Source organism: Hyperoodon ampullatus (genome assembly GCF_949752795.1).
Source record: "Hyperoodon ampullatus genome assembly, chromosome: 2".
In the NCBI taxonomy this organism is placed as follows: Eukaryota; Metazoa; Chordata; class Mammalia; order Artiodactyla; family Ziphiidae; genus Hyperoodon; species Hyperoodon ampullatus.
In genome coordinates this window covers 42,252,415-42,275,596 of record NC_136915.1, presented here as the reverse complement: position 1 = coordinate 42,275,596, position 23,182 = coordinate 42,252,415, and the positions used below count along the sequence as shown (strand labels likewise).

At 37.7% G+C, this 23,182-nt stretch overlaps 1 protein-coding gene across 1 annotated transcript in view; it reads left to right on the top strand.

Annotated features, from left to right (window-relative positions):
• AGBL4 (AGBL carboxypeptidase 4) overlaps window positions 1-23,182 on the top strand; it is a gene marked incomplete at both ends in the record, with an annotated part of 1,416,455 nt that overhangs the window by 247,476 nt on the left and 1,145,797 nt on the right. The window contains 1 exon segment of the mRNA XM_079697489.1: window positions 21,861-21,985. Within this exon segment, the coding sequence (XP_079553615.1) occupies window positions 21,861-21,985 (125 nt within the window).

Genomic DNA, 23,182 nt, shown 5'->3' with positions numbered 1-23,182 from the left:
CTGTCTTTTTTGTTGTTGTTGTTGTTGTACACGGGCCTCTCACTACTGTGGCCTCTCCTGCTGCGGAGCACAGTCTCCGGACGTGCAGGCTCAGCGGCCATGGCTCATGGTCCCAGCCGCTCCGTGGTATGTGGGATCTTCCCAGACTGGAGCACAAACCCGTGTCCCCTGCATCGGCAGGCGGACCCTCAACCACTCCGCCACCAGGGAAGCCCTATATATTGTCTTATATTTACCTATCTAGTTACATTTACTGGTGCTCTTTATTTCTTCATGTGGATTTCAGTTATTTTCTAATGTTCTTTCATTTCAAGTAGAAGGACATCCTTTAGTTTTTCTTGTAGGGCAGGTATGATTATCTGCTAATGTTTTAATGTCTTCATTTTTGAAGAGTATTTCTGCTGCCTATCAAATATTTTCTTTCAGCACTTTGAATATGTTATCCCTCTGCTTTCTGACTTCCATGTTTCTGATGAGAACTCAGCTGTTAATCTTACTTAGGATTCCTTGAACATAATGAGTTGCTATGATGTTTGTTGCTGTGTTCAAGAGATTTTTGGTCTTTGACTTTTGACAGTTTGATTATGCCTAAATATGGATCACTCCTTTTTCATAGGTGGAAGAAGGAAAAATTAAAAATTATTTTAATTTCAGACTTTTTTTTTTTTTTTTTTTTTTTTTGCAGTACACTGGCCTCTCACTGCTGTGGCCTCTCCCGTTGTGGAGCACAGGCTCCGGATGCACAGGCTCAGCAGCCATGGCTCACAGGTCCAGCTGCTCCACAGCATGTGGGATCTTCCTGGACCGGGGCACTAACCCATGTCCCCTGCATCGGCAGGCGGACTCTCAACCACTGTGCCACCAGGGAAGCCCTCAGACTATTTTTGTCTTTTGGATCTGGCTTTTTATTCCAATCTAGCAATGTCTGCTTTTTATTGGAATGTTTTTTTATATATTTGTTCTATTTTACAGGAATTATTGATATGTTATACTTAAATGATATATCTTGGTATTCATTTTCTTACTGCCTCTTCTGTTTCTTGTTACTCTGTTGTTCTTTTACTGCCTTCATTTGGGTTAATAAAATTTGTGTTTAGTGTTATATATTTTTTGTATTGTATTCTTAGTAACATTATTTTATATTTACTTTAATGGTTTCTCTTGAACTAAAAATATGCAGTTATAACTTACCAAATTCTTTGAACATTTTTTGTTCAAAATTTGTTTAGAGTACTTTTAGATCACAGCAAAATTGAGGGGAATGTACAGAGCTTTCTCAAATAATGCAGTCCCAACACATGCATAGGCTTCCCCATTATCAATGTCCCCCACCAGAGTGGTATATCTGTTACAATTGATGAACCACTTGATGCATCATAATCAACCCAAAGTCCATTAGGATTCACCCTTAGTATTGCACTTTCTATTGGTTTTTATAAATATGTGATTACAAGTATTCATTATTGTAGTCATACAGACTATTTTCACTGCCCTAAAAATCCTCTACTGCCTATTAATCTCTCCATTCCCTAACATTTGATCTTGTTATTATCTCCATACTTTATGTTTTTTCAGAGCATCATATGGTTGGAATCTCACAGTATGTAGCATTTTCATATTGGCTTCTTTTGATTATTAACATGCATTTCATTTTCTTCTGTTTCTTTCCATAGCTTGATAACTCATCAAGGCATTTCAGAGTCAATATTTTCCCATTACACCCTTAACACTTCACACTGTGTACGTTGTAATTACTACCTTTTTTAACTCAAAACTTATTCTTTCTACATTCTACTAACCTCTCATCAGTTTAATTCTATTTACCCATCCCAATTCTTGCTCCTGTTGTTGTCATATATTTTCCTTCTACATACTTTGCAAACCTCCCTTAAGATGTCATTAAAAAAAAAACTTTAGTCAGTTGCCTTTAAGAAACTGTTGAGACAAAAATAGTTTATTATATTTACATGCTTATTCACTATTTTAATGTTGTTTATATGTTCTTATAGATATGAATTCCATCTAATATAATTTTGCATCTTTTAGCTTTTCATGTAGTGAGGATCTGCTGGCAATAAATTCTGTCAACTTTAATTTATTTATCTGAGAATGTTTCATTTTATCCTTTTTTTTTTTTTTTGTGGTATGCGGGCGTCTCACTGTTGTGGCCTCTCCCATTGTGGAGCACAGGCTCCGGACACGCAGGCTCAGGGCCATGGCTCATGGGCCCAGCCACTCCACGGCATGTGGGATCTTCCTAGACAGGGGCAGAACCCGTGTCCCCTGCATTGGCAGGCAGACTCTCAACCACTGCACCACCAGGGAAGCCCCTATTTTACCCTTATTTTCAAGGATATTTTATTGAATATTCAATTATGGTTGTGAGTTTTGTTCTTTCATCACTTTAGAAATGTCATTTACTCTCCTCCATTATTTCTGAAAAGAAGTCAATGGACATTCTTATTGTTTCCTTCTGTATGTATCTGGCTTTTTTTCTGGTCGCTTTCAAGCTTTTTTACTTATATGTATTTTTTATCAGTTTGACGATTATGTGCCTTGGTTGAGGTATGTTTTTCTTTTCTTTCTTTTTTGGTTTTGGGGCATTTGCTGCTTTAATAGATGGCTTGTCTCTCTTTTTTTAAAATAAATTTATTTATTTTATTTTTATTTTTGGTTGTTTTGGGTCTTTGTTGCTGTGGGCAGGCTTTCTCTGGTTTTGGCAAGTGGGGGCTACTCCTCGTTGTGGTGCGTGGGCTTCTCATTGCAGTGGCTTCTCTTATTATGGAGCATGGGCTCTAAGCCCATGGGTTTCAATAGTTGTAGCACACAGGCTCAGTAGTTGTGGCTCATGGGCTCTAGAGCACAGACTCAGTAGTTGAGGCACATGGTCTTAGTTGCTCCATGGCATGTGGGATCTTCCCGGGCCAGGGCTTGAACCTGTGTCTCCTCCATTGGCAGGCAGATTCTTAGCCACTGTGCCACCAGTGAAGCCCTGTTCCTCTCTTTAATTACAAAAAGAATGAGACCCAGATGAAAAGATTCCTACATTTTCAGTAAATGAAAATATACAAAACTCAATATTTATTCATATTTAATAGATGTACAAAGTATAATTACTATCAGAAAATTTTAAAATTAAAATTTGTATTCACCTCTCCTCTTACTAATCAATATTCTAACTAAGCAGAGCATGTAATCCCACAAGCACTAGATATGGTTGGATTTTCTGATAATAAAATGTTTACACATCATGAGGAACAAAGAAGTTCATCATGAGCCCTCTTTTCCCTTCTCCTTCTAAGGAGTTTAATTTCTCATGATTGCGTCCATATTGGGTAACTGTGGCACCATGGAAGACTCAATAATTGCTGTTTCTTTTTTTAAAAAATATTTTTATTTGGGCTGCATCAGGTGTAAGTTGCGGCACGTGGGATTTTCGTTGCCACGTTTGGGATCTTTGTTGCAGTGTGGGGGATCTTTAGTTGTGGCATGCAGGATCTTTAGTTGCGGCATGTGGGCTCTTAGATGTGGCATGCAGGATTTAGTTCCCCAAACGCATGGCCCCTGCATTGGGAGCACAGAGTCTTAACTGCTGGACCACCATGGACGTCCCATGTATCTTGTAATACATACAGAGTTTTATCAAGAATCCCTGGAAAAGGGGACATTATGTTATACACTGTCAGGATAATTTAAAAAAATACCAGTCATTTACTTTTTAAACAAGAGAATCTGATTGAATTAAATGTGGGTAAAACTCAGTGGACTATTTATTTACTGACTGCATCGCATGGCCTTTGGGATCTTAATTCCCTGACCAGGGATTGAATCTGGGCCCACAGCAGTGAGAGTGCAGAGTCCTAATCACTGGACTGCCAGGGAACTCCCTCAATGGACTCTTTAAATTGAACTTTAGTGATTTACTCATTTGTACAAGAACATCAAAATCCAAGGTCTTACATCATGATAAATTGTCTAGAAACTCATCTTACTAAGAATGCATAAGACCCTGAAAAGTTGTCTTGTGTTGCCTGAAGCATGTTCACAGATGATTTATGCCAGAACAGAGGCCATGAAGAACTCTGAAGGATAGCTATCAGCTGTTAAGTGTTCCAGTTTCTAGGTAAGTACACTTCTCCATTAAATGCTGTACTTGCCAGCTAATATCAGTCTTGTTTGTATAGTCTTTTCTTCATCTTCCTTTTTCTTTTATGTTAAGGTGATTATCAACTTTATATAAGCACCCACAGATAACCGTTCATTATTAGAACACTCATTATGTTTAGGCCACTCCCTGACAACATGTAGAGAAATCTTAATGCTTTCAATGAGATATTTCCAATATAAATTTTAGAGGAGATAATTCTTTTTCCTCACAGGAAATTACCTAGTATCATCAACAGTCTGTAAGCTCTTAATATTATACATCAACTAAACCTCAATTTAAAAATTGAAACAAAACAAAACAGTATGTAGGTTCTTCTGAGTTTTCATAAGAGATTATTAAAGTCCCTTTACTCACCTGCTTTCTAAAAATGTCCCTGTGCATTTCAGCCTAGGTCTTGAGGTACACATTCTTTTGTGTCTCCTCAATCTATTCTCATATTTTGAATCTGGTAACAGAAAATAAAACAGGAAATTTATTTTATTTTATTTTATTTTTTGGCCCTGCAGCACGGCTTGCAGGATCTTAGTTTCCTGACCAGAGATCGAACACAGGCCCACAGCAGTGAAAACGTGGAGTCCTAATGACTGGACTGCCAGGGAACTCCCAGGAACTTTTTTTTAAAAAAAGTGATTTAATCTTTGGCCTAAGAACTCCGATGCTCAAGTAATGAAATGGAGAATATCCATTTATATATTAACTCACACATTCCTTGTTATTTTTTCTTTTTATTTATCCTGTATGAGGTTTTCTGAGATTCTAAGATATCTAATTCATTATATTTTTTATTACATTTGGGAAATTTTTGGCTTATTCTGGGGCTCTGTTTATTTTTCTTCCATTTCTTTTTTTGTGTTCTTCAGATTTTATGGCTTTAAAATTGATCCATCTTCAAGTTCACTGACTCTTTTCCATCTCTAATTTGGTGTTAAGCCCATCACGTTAGTTTTTCATTTTAGTTACTGTACTTTTTAGTTATAGAATGTTTATTTGGTCTTTTTAAAATGTTTTCATCTTTCTGATGAAATTTCCTGTCCGCTCACACAGGAAAATTATAATTTTCTTTAATTCCTGTAACGTGTTTTCTTTTTGTTCCTTGACTATAACAGCCAATTTAAAATGTCTTTGTCTGCTAAATAATACATCTGAATCTCACTGTGGATTTGTATTAATTGCTTCTCTCCACTCCTTTGATTAAGGATTAAAATTAATTATTTAAAGTATCTAGTAACTTTAGATTGTGTAATGAATAGAATGGATGATACCTTTTAGAGAATGGATTCTGTTATCCTCTTCTGAAGCAAATTGGTGTTTATTACAGAAGTCAGTTCAATTACTGATCATTTCAAGGCTGATTACCTTAAACTTCTGTAGGCATGGTTCAAAATTTTATTGAGATAGATTTGTCAGAAGCCCTAGGTATTTCTGAACTACTCTAACTTGGGTCCAAACTTTCTCACACATGAATTTTATCAGAACTTGGTTTTCAGGGAAAATATAGCATAGTTATTTCTTTAGGACATTGTTCTTATTTCTAAGGTATGTCTCTTCTGGTATCTCAATTGACTATTATGTATGAGGTGTTAAAAGTTCTTCCACTTTAGCTGTACTGGGCTCCCAACACCATCTTACCCAGCATTGCTTCATCTCTAGTACAGTTAGTCCCCTACATACAAACCTTCAAGTTGTGACCTTTCAAAATTGTGACATGCGTTCACATGTCCAATCATGTAAGTTAGTTCACGTGTCTTGTGTATGTGTCACATGCTTACATCCTCTACAAGTGGTTGTGCTTTTGTGTACTTTACAGTACTGTGTAGAGTACAGTAGTACAGTATCTTTACTTCAACTCCAGTGTGTCTGGAAGCAAGCATAAAAGTAGCAGTGATGTAGCTGGTACTGCTAAGAAGCACCAAGTGATAATGATGGAAACAAAAGTGAAAATTATTGAGAGAGTAGAGCAAAGCAAAAAGATGATAGACGTTGCTCATTCTTGTAACATGAATCATTCAACCACTGGCATGATTCTAAAGAACAAGGACAAGATTATGGAACATGTGAAGTCTGCTGTGCTGCTGATGTCAACAATAATATTGAGGAAGCATAGAAAAGTGATGGAGGAGATGGAGAAACTTCTCAGTGTGTGGATGCAGGATCAACATCAGCATTGGGTCCCACTCAGCTTAATGCTGATTCAAGAGAAAGCTAAAAGCCTTTATGAAGACTTGAAGAAGAAACACGGTGAAGAATCAGAGGGTGCATTTTTTAGTGCCAGCCATGGCTGGTTTCATTGGGTCAAGGCTAGTGCCAACCTTCACAATTTAAAAGTAAGTGGCAAGGCAGCGAGTGCAGATATGGTAGCTGCCCAGGAATTTCCTGAAATGCTTCGAGAAATTATTGATGAAGGCACACATTTACCTGAGCAGGTTTTTAATGTGGATGAGACAGGACTGTACTGCAAGCGGATGCGAGACCGAAGCTACATCAGTAAGGAGGAAAATTTGATGCCAGGCTATAAAGCAGGAAAGGATAGGCTAACTCTGTTGTTTGGTGGCAATGCTTCTGTTGATATGAAGCTAAAACCTCTCTTAGTTTATCTTTCAGAGAACCCAAGAGCCCTTAAAAACATAGCCAAAGGCTCTCTTCCTGTTGTGTGCAAGAGTAACCCCAAAGCCTGGGTTACACAGGCCATTTTCCAGGACTGGTTTTTCCACCACTTTTTCCACCACCTCTGGGATACCCAGAGGTACAGAAATATTGCTTGGAGAAGGACATCCCATTCAACATTCTTTTGCTGCTTGACAATGCTCTGGACCACCCCCCATTCTTGGATGACTTTCATCCCAATGTCAAAGTAGTGCATCTGCCACCGAATATGACATCGCTCTAACCTATGGACCAGGGAGTTATAGTGACTTTCAAGAAATGTTATTTACATCACACTTTTTGTCAGGCAGTAAAGGCAAGTGATGAATCAGGAACAACCTTGCAACAATTTTGGAAGGACTATAACATCTACGAGGCCATGAAAAACATTGACTTTCTTGGTGTGAGGTTACTGCTGTCACCATGAATGGGGTTTGGAAAAACCTTTGCCCTCAGGTTGTGCACGATTTTTGTGGACTTGAGAAGGTGGATAAGGAGTCCAAAGAGGTTTTCAGCAACTTAGTGACCCTCAGCAAGAAGCTGGAGTTAGATCTTCAAGAGGACGACTTCATTAAACTCCTTGCTGTGCAACACGAGGAGCTTACTAATGAAGACTTGATGGAATTGGAGGCCCAGAGAAAGGACAAAGAGACACAAGAGGAAGAAGTAACTGAAGAACTGAAGAGATTTGTGAGTCAGGAAATGGTAAGAGGATTTTCTTTATTTAAGGGGGCACTGTTAGTTTTTGAGGCACAGGACCCAAACCTAGAATGGTACAGGAAGGTTGCAGCAGCCGTTCAGAATGCAATCCAATGCTACCATGTCATCTATGATGAGAAAAAAAGAGCTACTATCCAGTTATCACTGGATCATTTTTTGAAGAGAGTAGATAGAATTGAATCCAGCGAGGAACCAGAACCTGTGCCATCAACGTCAGGCGTGAGTGAAATTGCAGCTTGCCCTCCATCTCCTATTGCTGAAATCCTTCAGCTCTACCATCTCCCACCCCCTCCCCCTCCTCCAGTCAGTAACTCTCCTTGCCTGTTCACTCCATTCCAGCCCCGGTATGTAAGCTGTTGTACTGAACTACTGTACTTTTCAAGGTACTGTACTCTAAGATTAAAAATGTTTTCTTTGTTTTTGGTGTTTGTTTTTTTATGCATTATTTGTGTGAAAAGTATTATAAACCTATTACAGTACAGTACTATATAGCCAATTGTATTAGTTGGGTACCTAGGCTAACTTTGTTGGACTTACACACAAATTGGACTTACGAATGCACTCTTGGAATGTAAGTCGTTCATATGTAGGGAACGTACTGTATCTCTGTTTTTCTTTCAACACTGAAGTAAGTTCTCTTGATAAATCTAATGTAGTTTCTCCCTGTGCATGTGCTGTCTAGCCCTCAGCCACAGACTTACAAGAAATGATCCTAGAGTTTTCTGGGTTACCCCCTCACTACCACCATCTTGTATAGTTTTCTCCTTTCTAATGCCCTACTCTCAGGTTTCAGCTGCTTAAACAGCTTCAATTTTTATTTCTGTACACACAGCTCACGGGATCTCTTTAGTCTGGTTGGTGTCTGGTTTCCTGACATAGTTGGGAAGTCTTTCCGTGGTGGAGAGTCAGTCCTATTGTGGGAGCTCATCTTGTGAGTGTCTCTTCTCTCATGGATCTCTGTATCATGTTGTCTGTTTCCTAATGTCTGAAAACAGTTGTTTAATATATTTTCCCAGCTTTAAAATTCTTGACAGTGGGGCTAGTCTCTTTATAGTTACTTCAACATGTCTGAGCCAGAAATAGAGATGTTGCTTTTCTATCAAATACTTTTTCTGCTTTTGAGACGATCACCTATTTGTTCTTTATTTTGTAAATGTGTTATTTGGATTGATGATCCTTAAATGTTATTTTGTAATAATTCCAACTTTTCATGATCTGTCATCTCTTCTATTGATGATTGGACTAAATTAGCTAGTATATTCTTTAGTATTTTACATCTAGGTTTGTGAAAGAGATTTACCTATATGTTTCCTTTTTTTGTAATAATCTTGTCATGTTTTGGTATAATATTGTCCTGGCTTCATAAAATGAATTGGGAAATGTTTCCTTTTTTCCTCTGGAAGAATGTGCTTGAGATTAACTCTTTCTTATAAGTTTATAGGTGTTCAGAATTGAAACCGTTAGGGCTGGAATTTTTTTTTGTGGGAACATTTAAAATTAAGGATCAGGTCCATTTAGTAGTTATTGAATAATTCACATTTTATATTGCCTCATATTTTAGTTTCAATAAACTGTGTTTTTATAAGAAATTATACATTTCATCTATTTTTCAAATGTATTGACATAGTTTACAATATGTTTGTTTTTTTTTTCTACTTGTCTGATTGTAAAGGACATGTAGTACTAGTCTCTCTTAATTTTTGATATTATTATATGTGTTTTCTTACTCTTTATTTTTTCTGTATGAGCTTCCTGGAGTTTGTTCATATTAAAAGTCTTTTTCAAAAAAACTATCTCTTCATGTTTTAAGTTTTCTGCAGAGTACATTTAAAAATTTATATGATTTTCTCCTCTTACCTGTCTTATTTCCTTCCACTTTTTTTGTTTGAAAGTATCACTCTTTTGTCTTTTTAAATGGGATTCTCTACATTGTTCTCTCCTTTTTTTAAATTAATTTTTTGTTGGAGTATAATTGCTTTACAATTTTGTGTTAGTTTCTACTGTACAGCAAGGTGAATCAGGTATACATATACATATATCCCCTCTTTTTTAGATTTCCTTCCCATTTAGGTCACCACAGAGCATTGAGTAGAGTTTCCTGTGCTATACAGCAGGTTCTCATTAGTTATCTATTTTATATATAGTATCAGTAGTGTATATATGTCAATCCCAATCTCCCAATTCATTCTGTCCCCCAGCCTTTCCCCTTTGGTATCCATATGTTTGATCACTACGTCTCTGTCTCTATTTCTGCTTTGCATATAAGATCATCTATACCATTTTTCTAGATTCCACATAAATGCATTAATGTACGATATTTGTTTATATCTTTCTGACTTACTTCACTTTGTATGACAGTCTCTAGGTCCATCCACGTCCCTGCATATTACCCAGTTTCGTTCCTTTTATGGCTGGGTAATATTCCATTGTATGTATGTACCACATCTTCTGTATCCATTCCTCTGTTGATGGACATTTAGGTTGCTTCCATGTCCTGGCTATTATAAATAGTGCTACAATGAACGTTGGGGTGCATGTGTCTTCTTGAATTATGTTTTTCTTTGGGTATATGCCCAGGAGTGGGATTGCTGCATCATATGGTAGTTCTATTTTTAGTTTTTTAAGGAACCTCCAAACTGTTCTCCATAGTGGCTGTTTCAATCTATATTCCCACTTTTTAGCTTCTTATAATAGGAGCTTAGATAATTGATTTTCAGAGTACATTTTATATTATGTGTAAATCAATGAAAATCAATCTATGTGTATGTGTACATATATATTTCCATCTTAGAACTGATTTAGCTACATCCCACAAATTTTGATTGACATGTATTGATTATGATTTAGTTTAAAATATTATCACTGGGATAAGAGAACATATGCAATATAGTATAAATTCCTTTGAAATTTGTTGAGACTTCCTTTATGGATCAACATATCAATTTTTTGAATGTACCATGTTCTTTTGAAAAGGATATATATTCTGTAGTTCTACAAATAAAAAATGTTCTGTAATTAGAACTAGATATCCTTTTAAATCACATTTTCAAATTGTCTAAATCCTTTCTGAATATTATCTTGGTTTTTCTCAGTTTATGGTATTGGTATGTTAAAATTTCTCACTATTTTTCTAAATTTGTCTCTATCTTCTTTTATTTTGTCAAATTTTACTTATATATTTTGAAGATCTATTGTTAGTTGTATATACTTTTAAGATTTTTGTATCTTGTTGCTGGGCTTACCTTTTTTGCATCATGAAATATCTCTGTTCATTTCTAGTAACATTTCTTGATTTAAAGCCTACCTAGTCTGAGATAAATATAGCTACATTAGCTTTCATTTTTTATTAATTTTTTTATTTTTTTTATTTTTTATTTTTTATTTTTTTATTAGTTTCTGCTTTATAACAAAGTGAATCAGTCATACATATACATCTGTTCCCACATCCCTTCCCTCATGCATCTCCCTCCCTCCCACCCTACCCATCCCACCCCTCCAGGCGGTCACAAAGCACAGAGCTGATCTCCCAGTGCTCTGCGGCTGCTTCCCACTATCTATCTACCTTACGTTTGGTAGTGTATATATGTCCATGCCTCTCTTTCCCTGTGTCACAGCTTACCCTTCCCCCTCCCCATATCCTCAAGTCCATTCTCAAGTAGGTCTGTGTCTTTATTCCCGTTTTACCCCTAGGTTCTTCATGACATTTTTTTTTTTAAATTCCATATATATGTGTTAGCATACGGTATTTGTCTTTCTCTTTCTGACTTACTTCACTCTGTATGACAGACTCTAGGTCTATCCACCTCATTACAAATAGCTCAGTTTCGTTTCTTTTTATGGCTGAGTAATATTCCATTGTATATATGTGCCACATCTTCTTTATCCATTCATCCGATGATGGACACTTAGGTTGTTTCCAGCTCCGGGCTACTGTGAATAGAGCTGCAATGAACATTTTGGTACATGTCTCTTTTTGAATTATGGTTTTCTCAGGGTATATGCCTAGTAGTGGGATTGCTGGGTCATATGGTAGTTCTATTTTTAGTTTTTTAAGGAACCTCCATACTGTTCTCCATAGTGGCTGTACCAATTCACATTCCCACCAGCAGTGCAAGAGAGTTCCCTTTTCTCCACACCCTCTCCAGCATTTATTGTTTCTAGATTTCTTGATGATGGCCATTCTGACTGGTGTGAGATGATATCTCATTGTAGTTTTGATTTGCATTTCTCTAATGATTAATGATGTTGAGCATTCTTTCATGTGTTTGTTGGCAGTCTGTATATCTTCTTTGTAGAAATGCCTATTTAAGTCTTCTGCCCATTTTTGGATTGGGTTGTTTATTTTTTTGCTATTGAGCTGCATGAGCTGTTTATAAATTTTGGAGATTAATCCTTTGTCAGTTGCTTCATTTGCAAATATTTTCTCCCATTCTGAGGGTTGTCTTTTGGTCTTGTTTATGGTTTCCTTTGCTGTGCAAAAGCTTTGAAGTTTCATTAGGTCCCATTTGTTTATCTTTGTTTTTATTTCCATTTCTCTAGGAGGTGGGTCCAAAAGGATTTTGCTGTGATTTATGTCATAGAGTGTACTACCTATATTTTCCTCTAAGAGTTTGATAGTTTCTGGCCTTACATTTAGGTCTTTAATTCATTTTGAGCTTATTTTTGTGTATGGTGTTAGGGAATGATCTAATCTCAAACTTTTACATGTCCCTGTCCAGTTTTCCCAGCACCACTTATTGAAGAGGCTGTCCTTTCTCCACTGTACATTCCTGCCTCCTTTATCAAAGATAAGTTGGCCATATGTGCGTGGGTTTAAATCTGGGCTTTCTATCCTGATCCACTGATCTATCTTTCTGTTTTTATGCCAGTACCACACTGTCTTAATTACTGTAGCTTTGTAGTATAGTCTGAAGTCAGGGAGCCTGATTCCTCCAGCTCCGTTTTTCGTTCTCAAGATTGCTTTGGCTATTCGGGGTCTTTTGTTTTTCCAAACAAATTTTGAAATTTTTTGTTCTAGTTCTGTGAAAAATGCCAGTGGTAGTTTGATAGGGATTGCATTGAATCTGTAGATTGCTTTGGGTAGTAGAGTCATTTTCACAATATTGATTCTTCCAATCCAGGAGCATGGTATATCTCTCCATCTATTTGTATCATCTTTAATTTCTTTCATCAGTGTCTTATAATTTTCTGCATACAGGTTTTTTGTCTCCTTAAGTAGGTTTATTCCTAGATATTTTATTCTTTTTGTTGCAATGGTAAATGGGAGTGTTTTCTTGATTTCATTTTCAGACTTTTCATCATTAGTGTACAGGAATGCCAGAGATTTCTGTACATTAATTTTGCATCCTGCTACTTTACCAAATTCATTGATTAGCTCTAGTAGTTTTTCAGTAGCATCTTTAGGATTCTCTAGGTATAGTATCATTTCATCTGCAAACAGTGACAGCTTTACTTCTTCTTTTCCAATTTGGATTCTTTTTATTTACTTTTCTTCTCTGATTGCTGTGGCTAAAACTTCCAAAACTGTGTTGAATAAGAGTGGTGAGAGTGGGCAGCCTTGTCTTGTTCCTGATCTTAGTGGAAATGGTTTCAGTTTTTCACCATTGAGGACAATGTTGGCTGTGGGTTTGTCATATATGGCCTTTATTATGTTGAGGAAAGTTCCCTCTATGCCTACTTTCTGCAGGGTTTTGATCATAAATGGGTGTTGAATTTTGTCGAAAGCTTTCTCTGCATCTATTGAGATGATCATATGGTTTTTCTCCTTCAACTTGTTAATATGGTGTATCACATTGATTGATTTGCGTATATTGAAGAATCCTTCCATTCCTGGAATAAACCCCACTTGATCATGGTGTATGATCCTTTTAATGTGCTGTTGGATTCTGTTTGCTAGTATTTTGTTGAGGATTTTTGCATCTATGTTCATCAGTGATATTGGCCTGTAGTTTTCTTTCTTTGTGACATCCTTGCCTGGTTTTGGTATCAAGGTGATGGTGGCCTCGTAGAATGAGTTTGGGAGTGATCCTTCCTCTGATATTGTTTGGAAGAGTTTGAGAAGGATGGGTGTTAGCTCTTCTCTAAATGTTTGATAGAATTCGCCTGTGAAGCCATCTGGTCCTGGGCTTTTGTTTGATGGAAGATTTTAAATCACAGTTTCAATTTCAGTGCTTGTCATTGGTCTATTCATATTTTCTATTTCTTCCTGAGTCAGTCTTGGCAGGTTGTGCATTTCTAAGAATTTGTCCATTTCTTCCAGGTTGTCCATTTTATTGGCATAGAGTTGCTTATAGTAATCTCTCATGATCTTTTGTATTTCTGCAGTGTCAGTTGTTACTTCTCCTTTTTCATTTCTAATTCTATTGATTTGAGTCTTCTCCCTTCTTTTCTTGATGAGTCTGGCTAATGGTTTGTCAATATTGTTTATCTTCTCAAAGAACCAGCTTTTAGTTTGGTTGATCTTTGCTATCGTTTCCTTCATTTCTTTTTCATTTATTTCTGATCTGATCTTTATGATTTCTTTCCTTCTGCTAACTTTGGGGGTTTTTTGTTCTTCTTTCTCTAATTGCTTTAGGTGCAGGGTCAGGTTGTTTACTCGAAATGTTTCCTGTTTCTTAAGGTGGGATTATATTGCTATAAACTTCCCCCTTAGAACTGCTTTTGCTGCGTCCCATAGGTTTTGGGTCATCGTGCCTCCATTGTCATTTGTTTCTAGGTATTTTTTAATTTCCTCTTTGATTTCTTCAGTGATCACTTCGTTATTGAATAGTGTATTGTTTAGCCTGCATGTGTTTGTATTTTTTACAGATCTTTTCCTGTAATTGATGTCTAGTCTCATAGCATTGTGGTCAGAAAAGATACTTGATACAATTTCAATTTTCTTAAATTTACCAAGGCTTGATTTGTGACCCAAGATATGATCTATCCTGGAGAATGTTCCATGAGCACTTGAGAAAAATGTATATTCTGTTGTTTTTGGATGGAATGTCCTATAAATATCAACTAAGTCCATCTTGTTTAATGTATCATTTAAAGCTTGTGTTTCCTTATTTATTTTCATTTTGGATGATCTGTCCATTGGTGAAAGTGGGGTGTTAAAGTCCCCTACTATGATTGTGTTACTGTCGATTTCCCCTTTTATGGCTGTTAGTATTTGCCTTATGTATTGAGGTGCTCCTATGTTGGGTGCATAAATATTTACAATTGTTATATCTTGTTCTTGGTTCAATCCCTTGATCATTATGTAGTGTCCTTCTTTGTCTCTTCTAGTAGTCTTTATTTTAAAGTCTATTTTGTCTGATATAAGAATTGCTACTCCAGCTTTCTTTTGGTTTTCATTTGCATGTAATATCATTTTCCATCCCCTTACTTTCAGTCTGTATGTGTCTCTAGGTCTGAAGTGGGTCTCTTGTAGACAGCATATATATGGGTCTTGTTTTTGTATCCATTCAGCCACTCTGTGTCTTTTGGTGGGAGCATTTAGTCCATTTACATTTAAGGTAATTATTGATATGTATGTTCCTATTCCCATTTCGTTAATTCCTTTGGGTTCGTTATTGTAGGTATATTCCTTCTGTTGTGTTTCTTGCCTAGAGAAGTTCCTTTAGCATTTGTTGTAAAGCTGGTTTGGTGGTGCTGAACTCTCTCAGCTTTTGCTTGTCTGTAAACGTTTTAATTTCTCCATCAAATCTGAATGAGATCCTTGCTGGGTAGAGTAATCTTGGTTGCAGGTTTCTCTCCTTCATCACTTTAATTATGTCCTGCCACTCCCTTCTGGATTGCAGAGTTTCTGCTGAGAGATCAGCTGTTAACCTGATGGGGATTCCCTTGTGTGTTATTTGTTGTTTTTGCCTTGCTGCTTTTAATATGATTTCTTTGTGTTTAATTTTTGACAGTTTGTTTAATATGTGTCTTGGCATATTTCTCCTTGGATTTATTCTGTATGGGACTCTCTGTGCCTCCTGGACTTGATTAACTATTTCCTTTCCCATATTAGGGAAGTTTTCAACTATAATCTCTTCAAATATTTTCTCAGTCCCTTCCTTTTTCTCTTCTTCTTCTGGAACCCCTATAATTCAAATGTTGGTGCGTTTAATGTTGTCCCAGAGGTCTCTGAGACTGTCCTCTCTTCTTTTCATTCTTTTTTCTTTATTTTGCTCTGCAGCAGTTATTTCCACTATTTTATCTTCCACCTCACTTATCCGTTCTTCTGCCTCAGTTATTCTTCTATTGATCCCATCCAGAGTATTTTTCATTTTATTTATTGTGTTTTTAATCGATGCTTGATTCATCTTTAGTTCTTCTAGGTCCTTGTTAACTGTTTCTTGCATTTTGTCTATTCTATTTCCAAGATTATGGATCTTGGAAATAGAATCTTGGATCAGCTTTACTATCATTATTCTGAATTCTTTTTCAGGTAGACTGCCTATTACCTCTTCATTTGTTAGTTCTGGTAGGTTTTTATCTTGCTCCTTCACCTGCTGTGTGTTTTTCTGTCTTCTCATTTTGCTTATGTTACTGTATTTGTGGTCTCCTTTTTGCAGGCTGCAGATTCGTAGTTCCCGTTGTTTTTGGTGTCTGTCCCCAGTGGCTAAGGTTGTTTCAGTAGGTTGTGTAGGCTTCCTGGTGGGGGGGACTAATGCCTGTGTTCTGGTGGTTGAGTCTCGATCTTGTCTTTCTGGTGGACAGGTCCACGTCTGGTGGTGTGTTTTGGGGTGCCTATGGCCTTATTATGTTTTTAGGTAGCCTCTCTGATAATGGGTGGGGTTGTGTTCCTGCCTTGCTAGTTGCTTGGCATAGGGTGACCAGCACTGTAGCTTGCTGGTCGTTGACTGAAGCTGGGTGCTGGTGTTGAGATGGAGATCTCTGGGAGATTTTCACTACTTGATATTATGTGGGGCTAGGAGGTCTCTTGTGGACCGTGTCCTGAAGTTGGCTCTCCCACTTCAGAGGCACAGCACTGACTCCTGGCTGCAGCACCAAGAGCCTTTCATCCACCTGGCTCAGAATAATAGGGAGAAAAAGTAGAAAGAAAGAATTAGTAGAAGAAAGAAAGAGAGAGGGAAAGAAAGGAAGAAGGGAAGAAAGGAAGGAAGGAAGAAAGAAAGAAAGGAGGGAGGGAGGAAGGCTGGAAAGAAAGAAGGAAAGAAAGGAGGGAGGGAGGGAGGAATGAAAGCAAAAGGAAGAGTGAATGGAAGAAGGGAGGGAGGGAGGGAGGAAGGAAAGAAAGAAAGAAAGACAGGAGGAGGGAGGGAGGAAGGAAAGAAAAATAAAGTGGAAAGAAGAAGGGTGGGAGGGAGGGAGGAAAGAAAAAGAAAGAAGGAAAGGAGGAGTGGAGGGAGGGAGGGAGGAAGGGAAGGTAGCAAAAAAGAAAGAGCAGGTAAAGTAAAAATAGAATAAAGTATGAAATATAGTAGCGTTATTAAAATTAAAAAGTAATTATTGAAAAAAAACACGGACCGATAGAACCCTGGGACATATGGTGGAAGCAAAGCTATACAGAGAGAATCTTACACAGAAGATTACACATACACATTCACAAAAAGAGAGCAGGGGGAAAAATCAAAAATCTTGCTCTCCAAGTCCACCTCCTCAATTTGGGATAATTCGTTGTAAAAAGAGGAAAAGGGCGAGAAGTCTGAAATCTTGCTAAGTCCACCTCCTTAATTTGGGATAATTCGTTGTAAAAAGAGGAAAAAGGGGGGAAAGTCTTAAATCTTGTCCTCAAAGTCCACTTCCTCAATTTGGGATGATTCGCTGTCCATTCATGCACTCCACAGACGCAGGGCACATCAAATGGACCGTGGAGCTTTTATCCGCTGCCTCCGAGGCTGCACAGAGAGATTTCCCTGTCTCTGCTCTCACAACTCCCGGGTCTCAGCCTTGGACCTGGCCCCGCCTCTGCGCGTAGGTCGCCGGAGGGCGTCCGTTCTTCGCTCAGACAGGACGGGTTTAAAGGAGCCGCTGATTCGGGGGCTCTGGCTCACTCAGGCAGAGGGGAGGGAGGGGCGCGCAGTGTGGGGCGGGCCTGCGGCGGCAGAGGCCGGCGTGACGTTGCAGCAGCCCGTGGCGCTCCGTGCGCTTTCCCGGGAAAGCCGTCACCGGGTCCCGGGACCCCGGCAGTGGCGGGGTGCACAGGCCCCCCGGAAGGCGGGGCGGACAGTGACCCGCGCTCGCACACAGGCCCCGCGGCGGCGGCGGTGGCGGCAGCGGCGGCGGCGGCGCCGGCAGCCCCAGCGTCCCACGCCCGTCTCCGAGGTCCGCGCACCAGGAAACAAAAGGGAAAAAAGTCTCTTGCCTCTTCGGTAGCTCCAGACCCTTTCCCCGGACTCCCTCTGGGCTAGCCGTGGTGCACTAACCCCTTCAGGCTCTCTTCCTGCCGCCAGCCCCAGTCCTCTCCCTGCGCTCCGACTGAAAGCCGATACCCGAGCCTCAGCTCCGAGCCCCGCCTGCCCCGGCCGCCGAGCAGACAAGCCTCTCGGGCTGGTGTGTGCCTGAGGGCACCGATCCTCTGTGCCGGAATCTCTCCGCTTTGCCCTCCGCACCCCTGTTGCTGTGCTGTCCTCCGCTACTCCGAAGCTTTCCCCCTCCGCCACCTGCAGTCTCCGCCCGCGAAGGGGCTTGTAGTGTGTAGAAGCCTTCCCTCCTTCACGGCTCCCTCCCACTGGTGCAGGTCCCGTCCCTACCCTATTGTCTCTGTTTATTCTTTATTTCTTTTGCCCTACCCAGGTATGTGGGGAGTTTCTTGCCTTTTGGGGGGTCTGAGGTCTTCTGTCAGCGTTCAGTAGGTGTTCTGTAGGAGTTGTTCCACGTGTAGATGAATTTCTGATGTATCTTTGGGGAGGAAGGTGATCTCCGCGTCTTACTCTTCCGCCATCTTCCTCCGGGTCTAGCTTTCATTTTTGATAGTGCTTTCTTGTTAAAACTTTTTTATTAAATTAATAAGTATTGTACCATCTACAACGTACAGCTCAGTAAATATTTTTGGCTGATGATAGTTGAAAGGACCATTTATTTTCAGTCTTTCTGTGCTCTTAAATGTAAAGTTTGTCTTTATAAGCAATATATATAGTTGTTTTTTTATCCAGAGTATTTTTATCTCTATTTGTAATATTTAGTCCATTTATATTTAACATATTTAATGATATATTTGTGTTTAAAATCTACATATAATTTTTTTTGTATTTTTCCTATATTTTAAATTCTTTGCTTTTTTTCCTTTCCTTTCATATAAATGGAAGGGAACCAGATGATATAGAGGCATGGTCAGCTTATTTCAATAGCTGTTTTCAGAACATCATAAATTGGCAGTTTGTTGAAATATTACTGGTAATACAAGAAAGCATTTTTATGCATACACACAGAGAGAATAGTCGTCATAGGAATGGTGAAGAAGGCCAACAGAATAGTTACAGAAGACCAAAGACCAGATGCTTATTATTATTTGGAACTGTAAACTTAGTGAAAGCAAAGACGTTTTTGTTTGACTTACTATGTGTTCTATTTTGCAGTACATAGTATAGTACTTTTTGAATGAATAACTGATTGAATGGCTGAAGAAATGAATTGGCTGTAGCTATGGTATATTCCAAAGCATAACACAATGGAGTCAGAAGTCTTTGTTTCAAGGTCTCGCCGTGGTGCTTTAAAGCATGAACTTAAGCAAGCACTAAACATTCCTGAGTCTCAGTTTACTCATTATGGGGTCATGGTGAGGCTTTAGTAATATAAAGGATCTGAAATAACTTTGAAACTATAAATTTTAAGACACATGTGGTGCATTATTATTAGACACAATATATAGCAACAATTTTAAGACATGTTATTATTAGTCAGAATCCATTTATAGTGCTCCAGAATTAAAAACAAAATAAAAATCTTCTTTCCTTTGAACGTTGAAATGTATATTAATGTTTAATTTTTCAACCATGAAATTTTAGAAGTCAAGAAAATAGTGGCTTTTTCACTTTTTGTTGTTTTAAGGATAGTAAGTTTTTATTAAGGATTATAACTTATATTGTACCTTCAGTGTGTATTATCTTTATATTCTTCCAACCAGCTTTTTTAGTAGAAGCTGTTGTCTAGTGGCTAGAGAGATATTGTTTGAATTCAAATCCCAGCTGACTCATACTTGCTTACATGCTGTATAGCTTTGGATAAGTTATTTTATATCTTCGTCCCTTGTTTTTTTTCATATGTAAAATGGGAATAGTAATGGTTTCTACCACGTGGGTGTTGTTGTGAGAATTAAATAGGTTAGTATGTCTAGCATTTGGGACACTATGTGGCATGTAGAAATGCTCAGAAAATGTTAATTTTCTATTGAAAATTCGTGTTAATATCAGTTATATACTAGTTAAAATTAATGTTCATATTAATTAACCTAGAGATAAATATTCATATTTCTATTTATATGATTCTTACTTTATAGTTGAAAAAGCAGAGGTTGATAGAGGTTAAGTGAATTTTCCAAGGTCAGTCAGTAAGTGACAGAGATAAAACTTGAGTCTAGATCTTCTGATTTCAACTTTAGTGCTCTCATGTAATAAGTGTTTTGCCCTCTACAACAGAAGCCTAGTAAATATTTTTGGAGGATAATATTTGAAAGGACTATTTCATTGAAGAATCTCCTTGGAAATTCTGAAGAAAATTGAAACTAGAAAAATTAAAAGTTTTTCATCCTGATTAGCTCTTATTTGTATTTTCCCATCAATGCATTTTTTAAAATATTTATGTACTTAACTTGAGGTAACTGATTGTTCTGGTTCTGGAAGGAGGAATGTTTGGTTTCTCCACCCACATTTTAATGAGAGCAGACAAAAATCACCCTAAGTTTAATTGATTTGATTTTGAAGGAAGGGTTCTCTTATTGTCTTGGATCACTGCCTGATCAATCCTAGAATCAGGCAGCCAAAGAATGTTACAGCTGAAAGGAACCTTAGAAGTTAGGTAACTCAATATTCTCATTTTGCAAATGAGGCCCTGAGAGGCCTCATCTACAAAATGAGAATATTGCAGAGTATTGCAGAATATTGCAACAATGAGGCCATTGTTGCACAGTGAGTCAATTGAGCTCAAATTCAGGTCTGATGATTCCCAGGCTAGTACTGCATCTACTACAACTGTTGCTCAGAAAAACAAGTGACATGCCAGTAGAACTAGTAAAAGAAATAATTTAAAACTTGGTGAATATAGGTTAAAGTTTAATTCTGAGTGTTCTTTTGGAGAAAGATAGGCTAGAGCTCATTTTGGGGGGATGACTTATGGAATTATTAAAAATATTTTTTTAATTGAAGCATAGTTGACTTACAGTGTTGTGTTAATTTCTGCTGTACAGCAGAGTGACTCAGTTATATACGTATATACATTCTTTTTTATATTCTTTTCCATCATGGTTTATCCCAGTATATTGAATATAGTTCCCTGTGCTATACAGAAGGACCTTACTGTTAAAAGTAGGATGTTGCTGTGCTCTTCAAGCGCAATACTATACTGACTTCTCAATCAATTGCTTTGTTGCTTTCTTTAGTCGTGTGTACTCTTCTTTAGTTGTAGATTATCTGGTTTGGGAATTCACAAGCCTTAGTTTTTGTTTTTATCCCATCCCACTGTTAACATTTTGGGCAATTTACCACTCATTAGAATATCAGGCAGAAAGAGGAGAGACAAAGAATGGGACTCACATCTAAGTTAATACATTTTTGATATGCCTGTTCTGTTGGTGGAGGAAATGGAAATTAATTTCATGGCTGTTTGCGACTTTACCATTATTACTGTTATGTAGCAACTACTTTTAATTTTTGTTTAAACCTTACTCTGCTTTATATATTCTTTAACATGTTCTGATAGAAGTTCGGAAATACACCAAGCACAGTACAAACTGCATAGCCGTGTTGTGAGAATTAAACAAGATCAAATATATTAGAGGTAATTTGTATACCATAATACTTAATACAAAATACATGAGGTATTATCATCTTTGTTTTTCTAACTAGGAAACTGAAGTTTGGTTGTTATTCTTACTTGGTTTACAGGGGCTTGCCACATGCTCTATACAGCATCCCAATCTGTCAAAGATACTTGTTGCACAAATAGATCTGCTAGGTCATAACGATAGGAAGAGTTGCTTGTACCACAGCCTAGACTAGCTGAAAACCTCCTCTTTCTGGACTACATTCAGAGTTGGCAGCCCTGCAGATTGTGAAAAATGAACCTATAAGTACTGAATGATTACAAATGTCATTGGCAGAGCTCATAATATTTAAATGTATATACCATTGAGCTTCATGAACTTCTATTAAAACTCAGTTCTCTTAATTTTTATTAACAGGTAACCTTGGACGGGTGGACCAGGTCTCTGAGTTTGAGTATGATTTATTCATTAGGCCGGATACCTGTAATCCACGCTTCCGAGTCTGGTTCAACTTTACTGTTGAGAACGTGAAAGAATCACAGGTGAGAGAAATAGTGGATACCTTCAATGTGGTTTTGGTAGGAAGATTATACTTTTGTGTTATTTTAGTAATATCAAAATAATGACCATATTAGGAATATATTCTTGTATATGTGCTGTAGTGATATCATTTTATTTTAAGAGATAGAGAGTAACAGGTATAATATGCTGACTTTTGTTATATGATGGTTATGAAAAAAACAAATAGATTATCTGAGAACTCAAAGTGTTCTTTACCGATGGAAGCATTGGCATTATATGCTAGGCTTCCTTGGGGGACACTATAAGGAACCATTGCAAGTGACTTGCTATTATGTTTATTATAGAGTGCTGTTCTGTATTTTATTTTTTCCACAGGCCTCAGTTTCAGAAAAAGCTTTTCTTCTCCTATATAACAAGGTGTTTCTATCTTAAAAACAATATGATTCTTGTAACTCATCCTACTTTTTCCCTTTGCTTTGGCTGCTGGAAAACTCTGAGCCAATTTTATGGCCCAATATAATGACTCTGGAAAGCTTTTTTGCTTGTGTTCTTGTATACTAACTTTTCTGTTATTCTGATAGTATTTATTTATCTTTAACCATGATTACTTCATCTACATTTTCTAACATAACAGTATATGTTTTTATAATCCTGTTCAAATCTGTTTTGAATAAAAGTATTGATGAAGATAGAGAGAACTAACGACATATGCTTTGAAAAACATTAATAAAAAGCTAACCCTAAGAAATCAGTTATCATTATTATATTGAGACAGCTGATTCTGGAAGACTTTGCACAAGCTTTGTACACATAGTGATAGGATTCTTTTAAGCAGATGAAGCATAGCCCTATAATCTAACATCTGCCTTCTTCCTTCAGGGTCATTTTTTTCTAGCATATTTGGGAGAAAGTGAGGAGTTTGTTTAATTTCCCTTCCCAAGTCAATCTATTCTGCTTGCTCTTTCACCTGGTTGCTTGCTTCTCTCTGTTTCTTTCAGCTGCAACTTGAGTCATGTGTTAGGTAGGCAGTGGTCAGTGCCTGGAATTTAGGGACCCTCATTTGTCCTTGACACAATGCTGTTCCTGGCATGCTGGCTTCAGCAGAAGAGGGGTTCAGGAACAACCACTTCACTTTACTACCGATTCTTTTAATTTTCTACAACACCACTGACACAGGACTGGGTGTATGTAATGTTTACTGACGTTTAGGCCTAACT